The 15919-nt window shown below is 54.2% G+C and overlaps 1 protein-coding gene across 2 annotated transcripts in view; it reads left to right on the top strand.

The window, feature by feature from the left end:
• The window catches only part of CMIP (c-Maf inducing protein), a 226339-nt gene that overhangs the window by 184166 nt on the left and 26254 nt on the right, over positions 1 to 15919 (top strand). For both annotated transcript variants that reach the window (XM_047712345.1, XM_047712346.1), the window contains 4 exons: positions 40 to 102; positions 2613 to 2693; positions 9045 to 9148; positions 10714 to 10818. In XM_047712345.1, the coding sequence (XP_047568301.1) occupies positions 40 to 102; positions 2613 to 2693; positions 9045 to 9148; positions 10714 to 10818 (353 nt within the window). The remainder of the gene's footprint in view (positions 1 to 39; positions 103 to 2612; positions 2694 to 9044; positions 9149 to 10713; positions 10819 to 15919) is intronic.

The raw sequence follows: 15919 nt of genomic DNA, 5'->3' as shown, positions 1-15919 counted from the left end.
TCTGGAGGTTCCAGCTCACCTTTGCTCATTGTCTTTCAGGCGATTGCTCCTTTGCTGGAAAACAACCATCCACCACCAGATCTCTGTGAATTCTTCTGCAAGGTATGACCTGACCGAAATGGGGCTGTGTTTGCAGGAGGCAGCCCACTTCCGTGTGGGCATGCTGGGGGTTGGCTTTGCATAATTTGCTGAAAACCCAGGCTTCCCTGACCTGGGTCAGGGCCCCAGACCGAGCCAGAAGGCAGGTCAGGCAGCCTGCTCTTAGACACACAGCTCTCTGCCAGGCAGGTGATAAGCAAGGCCCAGGATCCAAACCAATGGGTCAGGGAGGAGCGTCCGGCTTTTCCTTGGAATATCTTTGTAGCTGTCTTGGGAGAAATTTGTAGCAGATTTTCTGGGTTCCTGACGTCAGAGCTGGGTTATTATTAGCCAAGGCTCGTCTGAGCACCGGCTGGCCCACGGTGGGGCACAGCCGTGGGGCTTTTCCTGAATAGGGAAAGCAGGCCAGGGATGCCAGGTTAGCTGGGAGGAGCCGCAGAGCAGGCTGTCCACTCCCGGGAACCCAGAGCCAGGCTCACAGTGGGATTTACACGGACCGTGCCCAGGGAACGTTGGGGACCAGCCGTCCCTCGCTCTGAAAACACACTTCAGCAGCCCGGGGGCTGAATCAGCATCCAGTCCTGTTTTGTTCTTTGCTGTGTGATTTTTTTTTTCTTTTTTTCTTTTTTTTATGTAATGATTTGATGTCCTTGGAGAGACGCAGGGCCTAGGTTTGCTGCTACCCCAGCACTCTCTGCTCTCGCACCTGCCGACTCACTCCGACTCATGCTCCTTTCCTCGCCGGCTCCTTCCATAGCCACACGCTGTCCCTGGTGGGCGGTGTGGACTCCCATCTACCAGCAAGACGAGCATGTGGCCTGGCGAAGCAGGCCCCTGGAGAGCCCTGTGGTTTCTGGAGGAAAGGGAACTGTGATGCCCTTAGTACCTCCGTCCCCCACTCAGAGAGATGCTCTCTCTGTGTCTGTCAGGGGGCGGGAGCTCTGAGACTACGGACACAGGGTCGTGTTAGCCCCTTTGGCCCCGTCTCTCCACCAGGAGACCATTTCTGGCAACCCACAGAGCAGAGGGCGGGCCCGGCCTGCCAGCCTAGAGCGCCCGGGTGCCTTCTCGGTGTGCGCGTCTGGGCACGCGGCGGTGTGTGCCTTCCGGGCCAAGCAGGCGAGCACCTGGGCGTCGAGCTGGGCCTGCAGCTGTGCGTGTGAAAGCGTCAGGCTTCCATGCTCAGTGGAGGCCCCCTCCTCCCTGGGGCCTCCGTGGGACGATAGACTACTGAAATATGGGCCTTCTTGGCCCCTGGCACCAGGGGGCGTCATTCCCCACACGGAGTGGGGTCATACGTCCCCACATATGCTTGGAGTCCTCCTTCCTTACCTGTCCCAGTAGGTCATCCCCTCTCTCAATATTTTGTCCGATTTAATCCACATCTGCTCCTTGTTCTCCTCTCAAGCTTTATGGTTTCTCCCAGATTTCATGGTTTTCAAACTCTTGTTCTAAAACAGTGGACCTTTGTTCAAAGTCAGTCATACCTGGAGGTTCCTGGTAGCACGGTTTAAAAACTCATGATGTAGAAGAAACCATTCTTTTTGGCATTTCATTATAGAAATAGAAGGCTGCCCCGTCCTTTGGAGGGAGGGGTCCGAGCCTAGGGGGTCCGTGAGCCTTTAGGCTGTTTCCCCTCTGGGAGGGTCGGAGTCCCAGCCTCCGTACCCTACCCACAGGCGGCCTGTCCAGAGAGGAGAGCTTGAGGGGAATGAAGCCGCCCCCTCTGGGTCCACCCTGGGCCAGCTCATTCCACATGCCTGGGCAGCCTTGCCTGCCCGTTCTCCAAACCAGGACACTCAGATCGAGGAAAGTTCATTGATCTTAGATTTACCAGGAAAGCCCTGATTTCTACTCTCCCAAGTCCAGGGTCCTCACGCAGGGGTTAGAAACAGCGCCTTCAGGCCCGGACAGGTTCTAAATGTGTTGGCCTGGTAGGGCCTTATCTGTTCCACCCGAAGGCCTTGACAAACAAAACGTGCTGATGAAGTGAAGTATGGTGAGTTGCGTTTGATGGCCTGCAGGCTGCTGTCAGCCTATCAAAGCAACAGCTGGAAAGCCACAGGGCTTTCGAGAATCTGATGTCCGGACACGGAACTCCTGGCATTCCTGCACCCAGTTTTCCAGAGACTCCTCTGTTAGACCATGTGCTCTGCATCTCAGTGCTGCAAAGTGTCAGGACCTGTCCAAGTGCGCGCCTGCCTGTACCAGCTGATGAACTCTCACTTTATTAATTTTTTTTTACAGATTTGATTTAATCTTTAGAGATTAAATTAGAGAGAGAGGATGTACTGGGAGAGAGGCGAGGGAGAGACAGAGTCCCTGCTGAGCAGGGAGCCTGATGTGGGACCTGGGACCATGACCTGAGCCGAGGGCAGATGTTTCACCAACGGAGCCCCCCAGGCGCCCCACGGTCTCAGAGCCACAGGCGAGGCCCGGACTTCCAGGGGCCCGTTCAGCTCCGGCTGAAACCTGCCAGGCTCAGTGCTGACCACGCCCTTCTGTCTCCCCAGCACTGCAGAGAGCGGCCCCGGTCCATGGTGGTCATCGAAGTGTTCACTCCCGTGGTCCAGAGAATCCTCAAGCATAACATGGTGAGTTCCCCTGACGCCCAGGCTTCAAAGCCGGCCTCTCACTTCTCCCCAGCCTTTCGCCATTCCCCAAAACGTGAAGGACGGGGTTGGCTGGCCTGGCCTGACAGCCAGGAACGGGGTTGGGATTCTGTTGAAGCTGGGGTGTTCGTGCAGCCTGTCCTCCTCAGCTCTATTTTCTTCCCTTAAGGCAATGGGAAGAATCTTTTTCACAGTAAAAATAACAAAAATAGTGTGGCCAGGGGAGAAGAGAGAAGTTTCCCGTGTGTAGAGTCACAAGCGTCTGTAGACACTCTGCCCAGAAGGAGGGGGTGGGGCGCCTCACGGCTTCAGTGGGGGCCGTCCAGACGGTGTCCTTCCAGAGGCACAGGACAGAGGGGGCAGAGAGTGACCATATGATGGAGAAACCTGACAGTGACAGCCATAGTTAGCGGGTCACGGTTTCATGGTCACCAGCCATGGTGACAAGTCACATGAGGGCAGGCACCCTGGTATGGTGTCAGAAGGGCACCGTATCTCTGGGCGCTTCTTCTCTCAAACCCACGGGTCCTGTCTAATCCTGAGAGAAACATCAGACCAGTCCCCATTCAGGAGCATTTTGTAAAACACGTGACCAGCACTGCTCAAAATTTTCCAGGCTGTTAAGAACAAGAAAAGCCTAAAAATCGTCACAGCCCAGAGGAGCCTAAGGCCGCAGGATGACTACATGTAGCAGGGTGTCCCGGGTGGGGTCCCGGATGGGGTCAGGGGAAACAGAGGCAATCTGAGTATGGACTTGGCCGTCTGCAAGGCCCCTTTGCATTCCCATCAGTCCAGTGAGAGCAGCAAATACTGCTTTCTCCCTGTTACACGTGGGGAAACTGAGGCTTATCAGAGCACACTCACTGGCCCCAGGGGCCACAGCTGGGAATGAGAGTGACTAACATCTACTCTTAGCTACTTATCGAGCACCTTCTTAGAGCCAGACACAGTGTGACATGTAAGCGTGTCCCATGTCATTTAAGTCTCATGAAAGCCCAGGACCTCCTTTCCCAGATGAGGTGGCGGGGACCCAGAAAGCCTCCGTAGGTCACTCAGGGAACCGGTGAGCAGCCCCGAGTGCTCATGAGGGGGGGTCAAGGAGCAGCCATCGAAAGCGAGGGCCGTTGTTCCAGTGCGCTCTCCTGAGCCAGCTCCCAGCCTAGACTCGAGGCACCTGGTGATGGGGAGCCAGCGATGTCATTGCAGCGCACATTGGGGCACTGAATCAGAGGTGGGGTACCTGTGACTACTGCCCCCTGCCCTGTCAAGATTCAGCAGTGAAAACAGCTGTCTCCATGCCAACCCCCAATCCCCATCTGGTTGGAAGCGTGTGGCACGTGTGCTGCTCCACCCCATCCCACACTCGTGGCAGACATCATGAGTCGATTGCAGCACTGTTCCGGCAGAGCCCAGAGAGAGCTTCAGAGTCCGTCTCAACCCAGGATTCCCGGCGGCCGCTGTGACTGACGGTGCTGGCACCATCGGGTCCTCTCTACCGTTCCCTCCCCGGAGCAGTCTCACCCCGTAGCTGCATTGCTGCTTATTTCCGACATTCCCCCTTGATTTGAGATAAATGTGTTTCTGATTTCCTGAATGCAGGGAGAGGACTACGCCACCCAGTTCTTTCCTGGGACTAACAAAGACGTTCCCCGCGGTAGTGGTGGAGAGTGTGAATTTGTGCCCTAATTTGGGCTTTTATAGTTCCAGGGGCATTCTCCGGTTTCAGGCTTCTGAGAGGAGAAGACTTCCAATTATTAACTTTAAAATCACAGTGGAGGTGGTAGGAGGTGAAGCTTGTACCCTTTCAGAGGGTGGAGCAGAGATTTTAGAGTTCGTTTTGCAAAGGACCTTCCTGTCACAGCTTATCGATGACAGAGCCCCAGCCCCAGGTGTCCTGTCCTGGCCCAGGCCTCCTCGGGCACAGAAGAACATTTTCCCGTAGTCTGTGGTCATCAGGAGGCTGTCTAAGAACGCTTCCTTGGGGGACATCTGACTTCCGAAGGGAAAAAAGTTAAAATTCAGGCCCGCCTCCCACAGCCAGTCCCAAACAACATCTCCTTTATATTTGGTGAGTTTTATGGGTCTACAGTGTTGACCATGTAATAATTTTCTGGATAAAATTCAGAACAGCGACAGGGCAAATCCACAGTTTATGGCATCTGTTGTGGCCTGGCAGAGATCAGGGCCCTCCAGGCATGAATCCTCACTTGATGCTTGAAGAGCCCCCAAGTGATCCCGGCGCTGGGGCCGCCGTAAAGCTTCACGGCTGCTCTCTGCCGTCGGCGCCCAATGACCTGCCGCGAACTCTGTCAGAAGAGGGCCGTGGATGGCAGGTGCGTGTGAGGCAGTGACCGTGGCTTCCGCTAGGCCCAGGAAGCCAGACGTACTGTTTTGAGCTGGAGTTTTCGGCTGGTGTGGGGAGTCTAGTCACTGGTTAGTGGGTGTACCTAGCCTGCCACCAGCCTCACGACTGTCCTCATCGCATGAGCAGTGGCCTCTGTTGACCACGCGTACAGCATTTCTCACCAAGGACGCACTGGAGCATTTGGGAGTTGGAGGAAATCGTAGACCAGAGAGGTGTTCTAAAACATCAGAGCTTCCCCAGTCCTCAGGGTTCATCTTTTGCAAATAGATTGTGTGTCCCATTTCCTAGATGAGTACATTGAATCTTAGAGAAGAGTCTCAGTGTTACTCGTTGGACTGAAATAAAAATTAGATACAAATGGAAGCAGTCCTCTAGAATGTTCTGCTGGAGATTCTAAACAGTTTGTTAAACTGTATTGTCAAGAATAACCACGGTCCCTGTGCCCACAGGCCACTCATCAGAGTGTTCTTGTAGCAAGGGAGGCAAGAAGATGTGGCTGCGGTCCCTAGCGGACCACTGGGTGATCTGACCACCCTACTTGCCAAGAGGAGCGTTTTTAGCTTTTCCAAAGGTAAAATGTACCTCACCCACATGTTGCAAGGCCATGAGACCCATTTGTGATGTTCATTTCCAAGAAAGTGACCTTGACTCTCCAGAAATCTAACAGCAGAGATAAGGACAGTTATCTTTAGCAGAGTTTAGTTGAAGCAGTTTTCATGGACTCCTAAACCCTTAGACGTGGAAGGGGGCCATAGAGATCCATGGTTACAGCCCTCACTCCACAACAGAGTCTATGAGGCCCCAAGAGGGCCACACAGCCTTCCTATCACCGTTTTCCAGGGCACCAGGTGACTTGAGATGTCTTCCTCAGGTTGGAAGCACAGTCAAGTTTTAGTTTTCTCTTCACACAGAGGCCTTATCTAGCCCAGGGCTCTGTGTGTGTGCATGTGAGCATGTGTGAGTGTGTGTGTGTGTGTGTGTGTGTGTGTACACAGGTACGTATCTTCCTTCTGAGCTTCCCCTGTGGCTTCTGCTGCCGTCCTCATGGACGAGCATCGTCCCAGTGGGGAGAATGGAAGCAGACGAGGCCCCTTCAGTATCTGAGGACTCTAATTCAGCCTCTTCACGCCAGGTGAAGAAGCACCAAGCAGCTCTAGAAACTCGCTTCTCGGAGCTGGCAGGAGGGCGTGGGAGGGACGTGTTCTCCTCAGAACTTTCTCGAGGGCCCTCAGAATCAGTTAGATCCGGGAAGACAGTCTCTGCTGTTTTATTTTAAGTTAGAATGCCGATGCAGTTGCTTTTTACTGAATGGGTTCCACTTAGTGGGGGCAAGAAGAAGGCAGATGACTTTGGAGATGTGACTCTTCACTCTGACGTCTTGCGGGCCACCCTCCTCACCACGCTGACGCGCCCCTCCTGACTGTTAAAAACCCCACCCACAGAACATGAACAGAACTGCCGACCTGGCAGCCCTTGCCCCCACCCGTGAATGTGGGGAAGGACGCAGGGTCCTTTCCTGGCCATCGTTTCTCCTCTCCTGACAAGTCCCTGAGCCCACAGCCACCAAGGAGATGTGCCTCTCCACTCTCAGCTGTATGCTGCCTCCTGCCCTGGTCGTGTGCCGGGTTGGGGAAGCTAAGAAAACAGAAGCGTCCAGGAATGCCACTCACTGGAGCAGGCGGGAGTCCCTCTGTCCTTGCTCAGTGCCCCTTAAGTAGGCGTCAGCTGAGGTGAGATGCAGGGGCTCAGGCTGAGCCGGTGGATGGAGACGTCCTTGGCCCTGGGGGCTGGGGCCTTTCCCTAATGTTGAGCAGATTCACCCTCCCTCCCTCCTGCCTGTGCCCCTTTCACACGGACCCCCGGACACACACCAGCCACGCACTTTCCAGGGCACACACCACCCTTCCCAGGCCATAAGCCTCACACACGCATACATGATGTGTCTCTCACACACACCTCCTCCCGCACCCCATGTCTCTCACACATACCCTCCCACACCCTCCTACACCCAACGTTTCTCACACACACACCTCCTCCCACATGCCAGATCTCTTACACACACACCTCCTCCCACACTCTGTGTCTCTCACACATATCCTCCCACACCCCATACCTCTCACAAACACCTCCTCCCACACCCCATCTCACACACACACAACCTCCCACACCCCACATCTCTCACATACACACATTCCCTCCCACGCCCCATGTCTCTCTCTCTCTCTCACACACACAAGCACACACACACCTCCTCCCACACTCCACGTCTCTACACATAACCTCCCACACCCCATACCTTTCACACACACCTCCTCCCACATGCCAGATCTCTTACACACACACCTCCTCCCACACTCTGTCTCTCACACACAACCTCCCACACCCCATACCTCTCACAAACACCTCCTCCCACACCCGATCTCACACACACACAACCTCCCACACCCCACATCTCTCTCACATACACATATCTCCTCACACACCCCATGTCCCCCCCACACAAACACACAAGACACCTCCTCCCATACTCTATGTCTCTCACACATAACTTCCCATATCCCATACCTCTCACACACCTCCTTCCACACCTTACATTTCACACACACACTACCTGCCACACCCCACTTCTCTCACACATGCACATCTCCTCACACAGCCAACATCTCTCATACACACCACCTCCCACACCCCACAATTCTCGTATATACACCCATCTCCTGTCAGACTCCATGTCTCTTATACACATACACACACCTCCTCGCACACCCTACATCTCTCACACATCTTTCTACACCCCATGTCTCCCTCACACACATACCTCCTCCCACACCCCATGACTCTCACACATACACACATATCTTCTCCCACACCCTACGTCTCTCACACACACACTCTTATACATCTTTTTTTATACATCTCCTCCCACATCCCATGTCTCTCTCTCTGACACACACACACTCTCACATAGTCTCACATGTCTTATACACATCTTCTCCCACACCCCATGTCTCTCTCTCTCTCCGTCTCATCTCACACACACACACAAACACACCTCCTCCCACACCCCACTTCTCTCACACACACACGCCATTACCTGTCCAGCCAGCCTTTTTCAAGCTTATCCATCTGTTTTCTCTGCTTTTTTGGTTCCATGTGCCATAAGAGGGTAGCTTTTTCTACAACCAAAAGGACAAGGTCATCAAATGCTCCTTAAGTATTTTCTGGAACCAAGGGGGTGGCTGGGGTCAGCCTAGAGCATGGGGGAGCCAGCTGAAAAGCCCATGACTGGGAGCCAGCTTCACCCTGGGGCCATGTCTGGTTCTTGGACCTCCTTCCTGCCCTCTTGCTGGGGAGAAGGAACGGGCATCTTTTCATTGAGGATGGTTGGGGACACTCAGAGTTAACACTTGTCTGGGGTTACGTTTGGCTCCTCCATACCCCCAAGAAGTCCCAAAGCCCTCTTCCCAAATTGATGGCCCCAGACCGGACATCTCCTGCCCCGGCTGTGCTGAGTGGCCTTAGGTGATTCCTCGCAGAAAGCAGGCGTCCAGAAACTCTGTGGGGCCTGTGGCATCTGTGGCTTCCCAGGGGTTGTGGGAGACCCAGCTCAACATGCGCAGGCCCCCTCCCCACTGAGCGGAAGGGACGCCCCAGCTGGTCTCTTTGCTGAGCACGCCTTGGCGCATCGGTGCCGGGCCAGTGAGTTCGTACAGGTGCCGGAACATATTCCGGGTCAGGACGCATTTGCTGCTCTCCCCGGGCAGCCATCAAAGGGCGTAAGCAAGAGCGTGACGAGGCCAGGTTCTTGAAGGGAAAATGTGTGCCTTCTAGAAAGTGGAGTTGGCTGGTTGTCTCCCCGTTGCCTTCCACACCAGCAGTTGTGAGCAGAGCAGGGTCGCACTGCCCCTTCTGGGATCCCGGCCTCCCCTGCGGCCTGTCCCAGCTTCTCCCGTCTGCTCTCTCTGCAGGACTTTGGGAAGTGCCCACGACTGAGGCTGTTTACTCAGGAGTATATCCTCGCCTTGAACGAGCTCAATGCGGGGATGGAAGTGGTGAAGAAGTTCATTCAGAGGTGGGTTTCCCAGCTGGACCCCCTCCCCACCTTGCCTGCCAGCCAGCTCTCCTCTCCAGCCCAGAAATACTTGCTCCCTTGATGCCCGGACAGAGTCCACTTGTATTCAAAGGCCCCGAGCATCTCATCTTCTGGGGAGCTGTCACCTGGGTCCTCCCAACCACACGTGGTCTGAGACACTTACTAGCTGTGTGACGTTGAACTGGTTGCTGTACCTCTCTGGTCCTGTTTACTCCCCTATCCACAGGGGTTGTTGCGTAATTAAACAAGAAGATACGTGAGGAAGCCCCTAGCACAGTACCTGACACACGGTAGGAACTCGGGAAATGGTACCAGTTCTAAATAATAGGATTATTTCTACGGGTCCCACACATTACACCCCTTTGGTTTATGAGTGCTGAGCACGTCAGGAGACAATCCCCCGCTGGCCCCAGAGAGGCATCACTAGGGACTAGAACAGCCACCTCCCAAACTGGGGAAGAAGAGAGCACATCTTCCGGTTCTTACTTACTTCTGGTGTTTGGAAGAGAGGGCTTGTTTTCTCTTTGATTTTTAAAGCCTCTCTCGGTGCCGCTGTCTCCTTATCTGGAAAATGAGAACCATCATACTCACTTCATCTGGTTAGTGTGCCGGTTTAGTGAGCTAATGCCCATCAACACTAGCTACTGTGTCCGTGGGCTGCACACGTCAGCGACCTCTCGTTTTTGAAGAAAATCAAAATAGCCTGTTTAAGCTGGTTTTGGAGCTTATGTGTTTCCCGAATAAACTCACCTGAAACTCACAAAGCATTTCTACATCCAAAGCAAGCATTTCTCCGCAGGAGCCCTGGTGACTTCAGGGTCCCTTTAAAGTACCCAGCTGCGGTTTGTCGAATTTTTTTAGGTTAGGCTTCTCTCGTCCTCAGCGGCCACAGTGACTTTCCAGGACTTACAGATATCATTCCCAGGCTCCAAACAGCCCGGGAGTCACGGTATTGGTCCCATTTTACAGAGGAGAAAACTGAGGCACAAAGTTAGCCATAATTAACAGCAGCAGCCAGCATGAAGGGAGGACTTGGCGAATGTGTCCCAGGCCCTGTGCTGGGCCAGGGCGACCATAATCACTTTTCTTTCAAAGCAGGCCACTTGTGAGACTAAAATGTGGTATTAGGAATCACGATTCCAGATCCCGCAGGCATAAATACGACTGTCCCAGGATATAGGACTGCCATACGCTCTTTCCATGAATTAGAAACTGGGTCCTTACCATAACCCATTGAGGGAGGGAGCCACGTTCCCATTTGATAGCTAAGCAAATTGAGCATGGCACGTTTAAGTGGTTTGCCAAGACCGCTGTGGATTTGAACCTGGCACCCTGGATCTGCAGCCCCTAGCCTGGAGCTTGGCTCTGTGCCGCCTGCACGTGACAGGGCGAGGACCTAGATCCCAGTGTTGCCAAATGCCCGGCAAAGAACTCGGCGCACCCTCCGCCCCCCACCCTGACGGGCGCCCCCCACCCTGCTGCCTCCCTGCGTGAGTGCCACTGCTGCCACGGCCTGCTCACCCCTGTCCTCTGCTCTCTTCCAGCATGCACGGCCCCACGGGGCACTGCCCCCACCCCCGGGTCCTGCCCAACCTGGTGGCTGTGTGCCTGGCTGCCATCTACTCCTGCTACGAAGAGTTCATCAACAGGTCAGTCCCCGCTGCCCCCAGGAGAGCCTGTGTGGGGGCCCGCCACCACCTCTGGATGGGGACACTGGGGGACAGTGAAGGGCCGGGTCCCCGCGGAGGGCGGCTCGTGCCTTGACCAGGCCAGGGAGGTGGAGTGGCATCTGCTGGGACGGCCTCAAGTATGTTGGCCAATCCCATGAGCTCCCCAATTGCCAGCCCTAAACCCGGGGATGTCATCGGAAAAGCAAACACTGGGGATCTGCACGGGCAGCCGCGAGGCTGTCGTGTCCCCTCGGCTTTAGCAGCAAGTGTTTGATTCTGAAGGTTTCTCCCTACCTGGCATGTGCGACATGTGGGGCTTGTGTGGGAGAGAGACGCGTGCATGCGTGGGGGGTGTGAACGTGTGCGTGCATGTGCGTGTGTGTGCACGAGGACTAGCAGGAGGTTTTCTCCCTTTCCCCTTGTCTCCTTTGGCAGAATTTCCTTTTGCCCATGGTGCATGTGGATTCCTTGAGCGCCTGTGCGTGTCAGGCACGGTTTCGGGTGCTCCTGGGGGAGCTGGTGTCCAGTATGCAAGATCAAGGCAAATGGGCAAAGGCTGAGAAAACAAAATGGAGCCATGTACTAGAGCTTGGCCAGAAAGGGGCATGGCAGGGCTGCTGCCTTGGGTCCTCCAGGGTCTGGGTGCAAGCAGCTTATTAAGGACGTAACCCAGGGAAGCTCTGGGAGGGGACCCGAGAAGGGAGGACAGCCAGTAGAGTCTGATGACCACTGCAGGCACCTGCACGTTCCCCACTGGGACCTCCCAGGAGACTGTGGAACATGTCTGAGTCATTCCCCTGAGGGATGATGGCACTGGGGTATAGTTACTTACCAGCTTCCATTCTTTCCTGAGGTTCACTCCTGGGATGCAGGGTGACGCAGTTACCACTAGTTTGCATAGAACTTTATACAATGACCTCTGGGGTCATTAGAGAGGATACGATGTGCAGGATCAGGGAGCATCTGCTGAAGCTCCCTGTCCGGTTGTTCAGGTGGTACACTGCACAACTCCCAGGGGAGCAAAATGTGTGTAGCTAGAGCTGGGGGCATAGCAGGAGTATATTTCAGTCCTTAGAGAGAAGGCAGTGGAACATTCTGACACACAGAAAATCATACAAATGAAGCTTCTTAAAACAAACACTGTACTTTGAGGTCTTGGGGAAGGTGCCGCAAAATTTTATTAAGGGCATATTTTCTCACGACAAAACTTGAGAAGGGAGGATTACTCTTTTTAGTGTCCTTAGCCCTAGATCCTGATACTTAGCAGGGACCTGTCCACTTCTGAGTCATTTCCCCGTTGAGAAGGTGATAGAACCCCTGGGGCCTCAACATGAAGACGTCATGCAGGTCATTCGCGCATGCTTGTTCTGTGCCATACAGCATGTTGTATTAGAGCAAAAGAAACAAAAAAAAGCAGCAGAAGGTTAAAGGCTAGCACTTGGCTTGTACGACCATCCCAGCATCCCTCTGGGCAGGGACGGTCACTCGCCCTCGGCCTCCCACGTTGTAGCTCTGGAGCCGGTCCGCATGCATTTCTAACTCAGGCCACCCTAAGAAGCAGGGAAACCATTAGGAGTGTCCCACATTCTCAGGCTCCCTTTCCTCCCGAGGCTGTGACTCATCTTGGCCTCCCGGGGCCCACTCGGTGGATGCCTGACCTGAGACTAGGCAGGGGCGGGAGCAGCAGCAGGAAACAGCAACTCCCAGAATTTTCCGTGTCCTCAAAGCCCTGCCCAGGTGCCCTGGAGCAGGTTTTCCTGACTCAGGAGCAGGAAGCAGAAGAACTCTGGAAACTCCTCTCCCAACACCCACCCCAGGGGAAGGGCAGAGGGGGAAGGAACCAGAATTAGGAACTGTGCATACAGTTGTACAGACAGGGGCCTGGGGACAGCAACAGCCAGCTCTCATCCTTCTCATTCTCTCAGTCCTCATCTGGTGACAGCCCAGTACGTGCCAGGGGCTGAAGTCACAAAGGTAACTGGCTAGGTGGAGCCCTTTCCCGCCGGAGTGGACAGTGTAGCAGGAGATGGAGGAGTAGCGAGGGAGCAAGCAAGGAGTTACAGCGAGCTTTGGTCAGGGCTGTGAGCGCAGAAGCCAGAGCCATCATTGATGGGGTCTGTGCCAGGGAATCTCAGCCCTGGCCGCCTATCCATCACCTGGGAAGAGTTTACAAGATCAGAACAGCAGCTAAGCATGCATGTGCCCTGTGACCCAGTTGCTCGTAGCTTTGGGGATGTTCATTCATCATGTACGGAATGTTCTAGCAGCGTTATTTGTAACAGCCCCTAACTAAAATCTGCCTCCACTCCGATGTCCTACGACGGGAGAGTGGATGGACAGTCGGGGTCTGTCCGCGCAAAGGAACACTATGGAGTAGCAAGAATGGATGAACTGAATAAATTTCACAAAGGCAAAACAAAACAAAAGAAGCCAGACCCAAAAGATACTTGCAGTGTGATTCTTTTTCCTGGAATTTCAAGAACAGGCAAAAGGACTACGTAGTGGGGAGGGCCAGAAGAACGCCTCCCCCTTTGAGGCGGGGTGTAGCTGAAGGGCATGAGAGCAGCCTCTGCGTTTCTCGAAATGTTCCCATCTTGATGTAGGTCAGTGCTTCTCAGCTGGGAGCTGTTTGGAGCCCCACAAGTGTTTGGCACTGTCTGGAGTCACACAAGGAAAGTTCACGAAGCCGAACTTGGTTGTCCCGGGTGTGCTAGAGCCCGGTTGCATTTGGAAGCACGTCCCTTCCCAACTCCATAGTCCATGATGGCACCTTAATAGTCCGGGTTCGGTTGTGGCGGCGTATTCTCACCAAGGACACTGGCAAACGCTGCAGCCGGGGCTGTTTTTCTGGCAAGTTCTCGTTGTGTCAACATAACACTCCTTATATCTTAAAAAAAAAGGGGGGGGATGCCCAGGCCCCATCCACTGTAATTCTGATCTCATTGGGATGGCCCTGGCATTGTTTTTTGTTTTGTTTTGTTTTTGCTATTGTTGTTGTTTTTTTTTTTTTTTTTTCATTTTAAACTTCCCAGGCAAATCAACTCTGTGGCCAGAGTTGAGAACTTCTGCTCCTGGGGGAGGTGAGGAAGGGATCCTTCAGAGAAGTGATATTTAAGTTGAGAGCTTAAGTTGGCCATCAGTAAGGCAAGAGGCAGAATAAGATGATCCAGGAAGCGAAAACAGCACGTGCGAAGGCCCAGAAGTGCAGATGGGGCTGGCATTAGTCACCTTTTCCATCTCTGGTCCTTAAACACCTGCTTCGGAATCCCCAGGCCGCTGCAGACTGCTGGACACAGCATTTCCTGGATGGGCCCAGGAATTCTCCTTCTTTGCAGAGTGCACAGGCGATCTGCTCCTCGATAGAGGCCAGTGCAGGGAAGGAAGGGAGGGAAACAGTGTGACAGAGCAGAGAGACAGATAGAGAAGCAAAGATGGAGTTGGGGAGGACAGCAGCCGTGCCAGGCCTGGGGGGACTCAAGCGTCCCTTGCTGAGCTGCTCCTGGGGATCGTGTTAAAATGCAGATTCCAATTCAGCAGGCCTGGGGTTTCCAGTCATGTTGGTGCCGCTGCTTGGGGACCACGCTGTGAGTGGCGCAGCTGGCCCTGTGCTCCAGCTGTGGAGCATTCATTCCGAGAGCCCTGGGGTCGCCAATAGGTTTAAGTAGACTACGACAGGACTTGAAGAGCTGTCAGTTTCCTGATTTCCCCCTGGCTGCTGCTACTTGGAGGAGGGAGTGGAGGGGGCAAGCGTGACCTTGGGTGATTGCAAGCAGGTGCCCAAGGTGGAGGCCTGGGAGGGCGAGAGCCACCCAGCCCCCTTGGAGCCCAGAGTAGTTTCCTGTTAGTTCCTCCAGGAAGTCACCGTAAGGGCTGCATGCTGGGGGACCTTTGCTGGGCTCAAATCCATCCCACCCTGGTGGTCAGTCCCTGGAAGATAAACCCTGTGTCCTCCGGGACTGTCCACAGTGCTCTCGGTGAGTACATAATGTACTCGCAGAAGAGCAGACAGCTTGACCCAGGTTAGCCTAGCTCGCTGGAAAATCACCCGATCGGAGCCAAACAGCCTTGAAGATGCACTTCTAAATCCCAGCGAAGGCAAACGAAGGGAAATGAAGTGTTGAGTATTTGGGTAGCAACTTAGCTCTGAACCCGCGGGTAGTTACACTGCCCCCTCTAGCCCCAGCCCAGACCACACACAGTTTTCCATCAGCTGTTGCATTCTCGGACTTTAGTTGATGGGTTTCGTTCTTCCCGAGCGAAGTCTGAAGTGTATTTGTTAAACATCTTTGGTGGGCTCGGCGGAGGCCTGGCTTGTGGCATGTGCTGGAGAAATTCGGGCCCTCCAGGTGCTTTGTATCCAAGATCTGTGCTGTACCCGGTCCTTGTGCACAAGGAGTATGTGCGTGTCTTTGCAAGCACAGGGCACATGTGTGTGGCACATTGAGGGCGGGGCTGGACGAGCAGCTGTTTGTGATCATGCTGTCGTGCTCGGAGTCTCTTGGAGCAGTGGACTCAACCTTGACTGCACACACAGGGAGCCTGGAGAGTTACTGGTATCTGGACCCCAACCCAGAGATTCTGATTGAATTGGGCTTCGGATACTGGTATCCAGCCAGGGGTGGAAAGCTCTAGCTTGGGGATAGAAGTGTGGAGGTAGCAAGTAGAAGACATCAGGGAAGACTTCGTGGAGGAGGAGGAGGACCTGCACGGGATTATATGGGATCTTGGAAGCCGCTGTGGTGGTGAGGAGCCAGGGCTTTGTAGTCCGAAACCTAGTTTCAAATCCCAGCCCCGTCCACTTACAAGCCATGTTTGACCTCTGAGAACGTCTTTGCTCACTGGTAACATGGAGACGGTAAGACCAGCCATCCAGAGAGGTCTCAGTATCTGTGCAGTCTGTGATATCCCTTCGTGCTGTCCACCCAGGAGCACCAGGGAAGGAAGCCCATTTCTCGGGTTGCCTTCACTCTAATGAGCCTCCCACTGAGTCAGCCGCAAGGCCCTGACAAGTCCTGCTGTGGAGAGGCCTAATTTCATTGTTTGACCCGGCCTTTCCCACACAGATGTGACCTCACTGTTG

This window comes from Lutra lutra, chromosome 17, assembly GCF_902655055.1.
Source record: "Lutra lutra chromosome 17, mLutLut1.2, whole genome shotgun sequence".
NCBI classification, from domain to species: Eukaryota; Metazoa; Chordata; class Mammalia; order Carnivora; family Mustelidae; genus Lutra; species Lutra lutra.
Note: the sequence above shows the minus strand (reverse complement) of the source record. Positions and strands in the feature narration are given on the sequence as shown.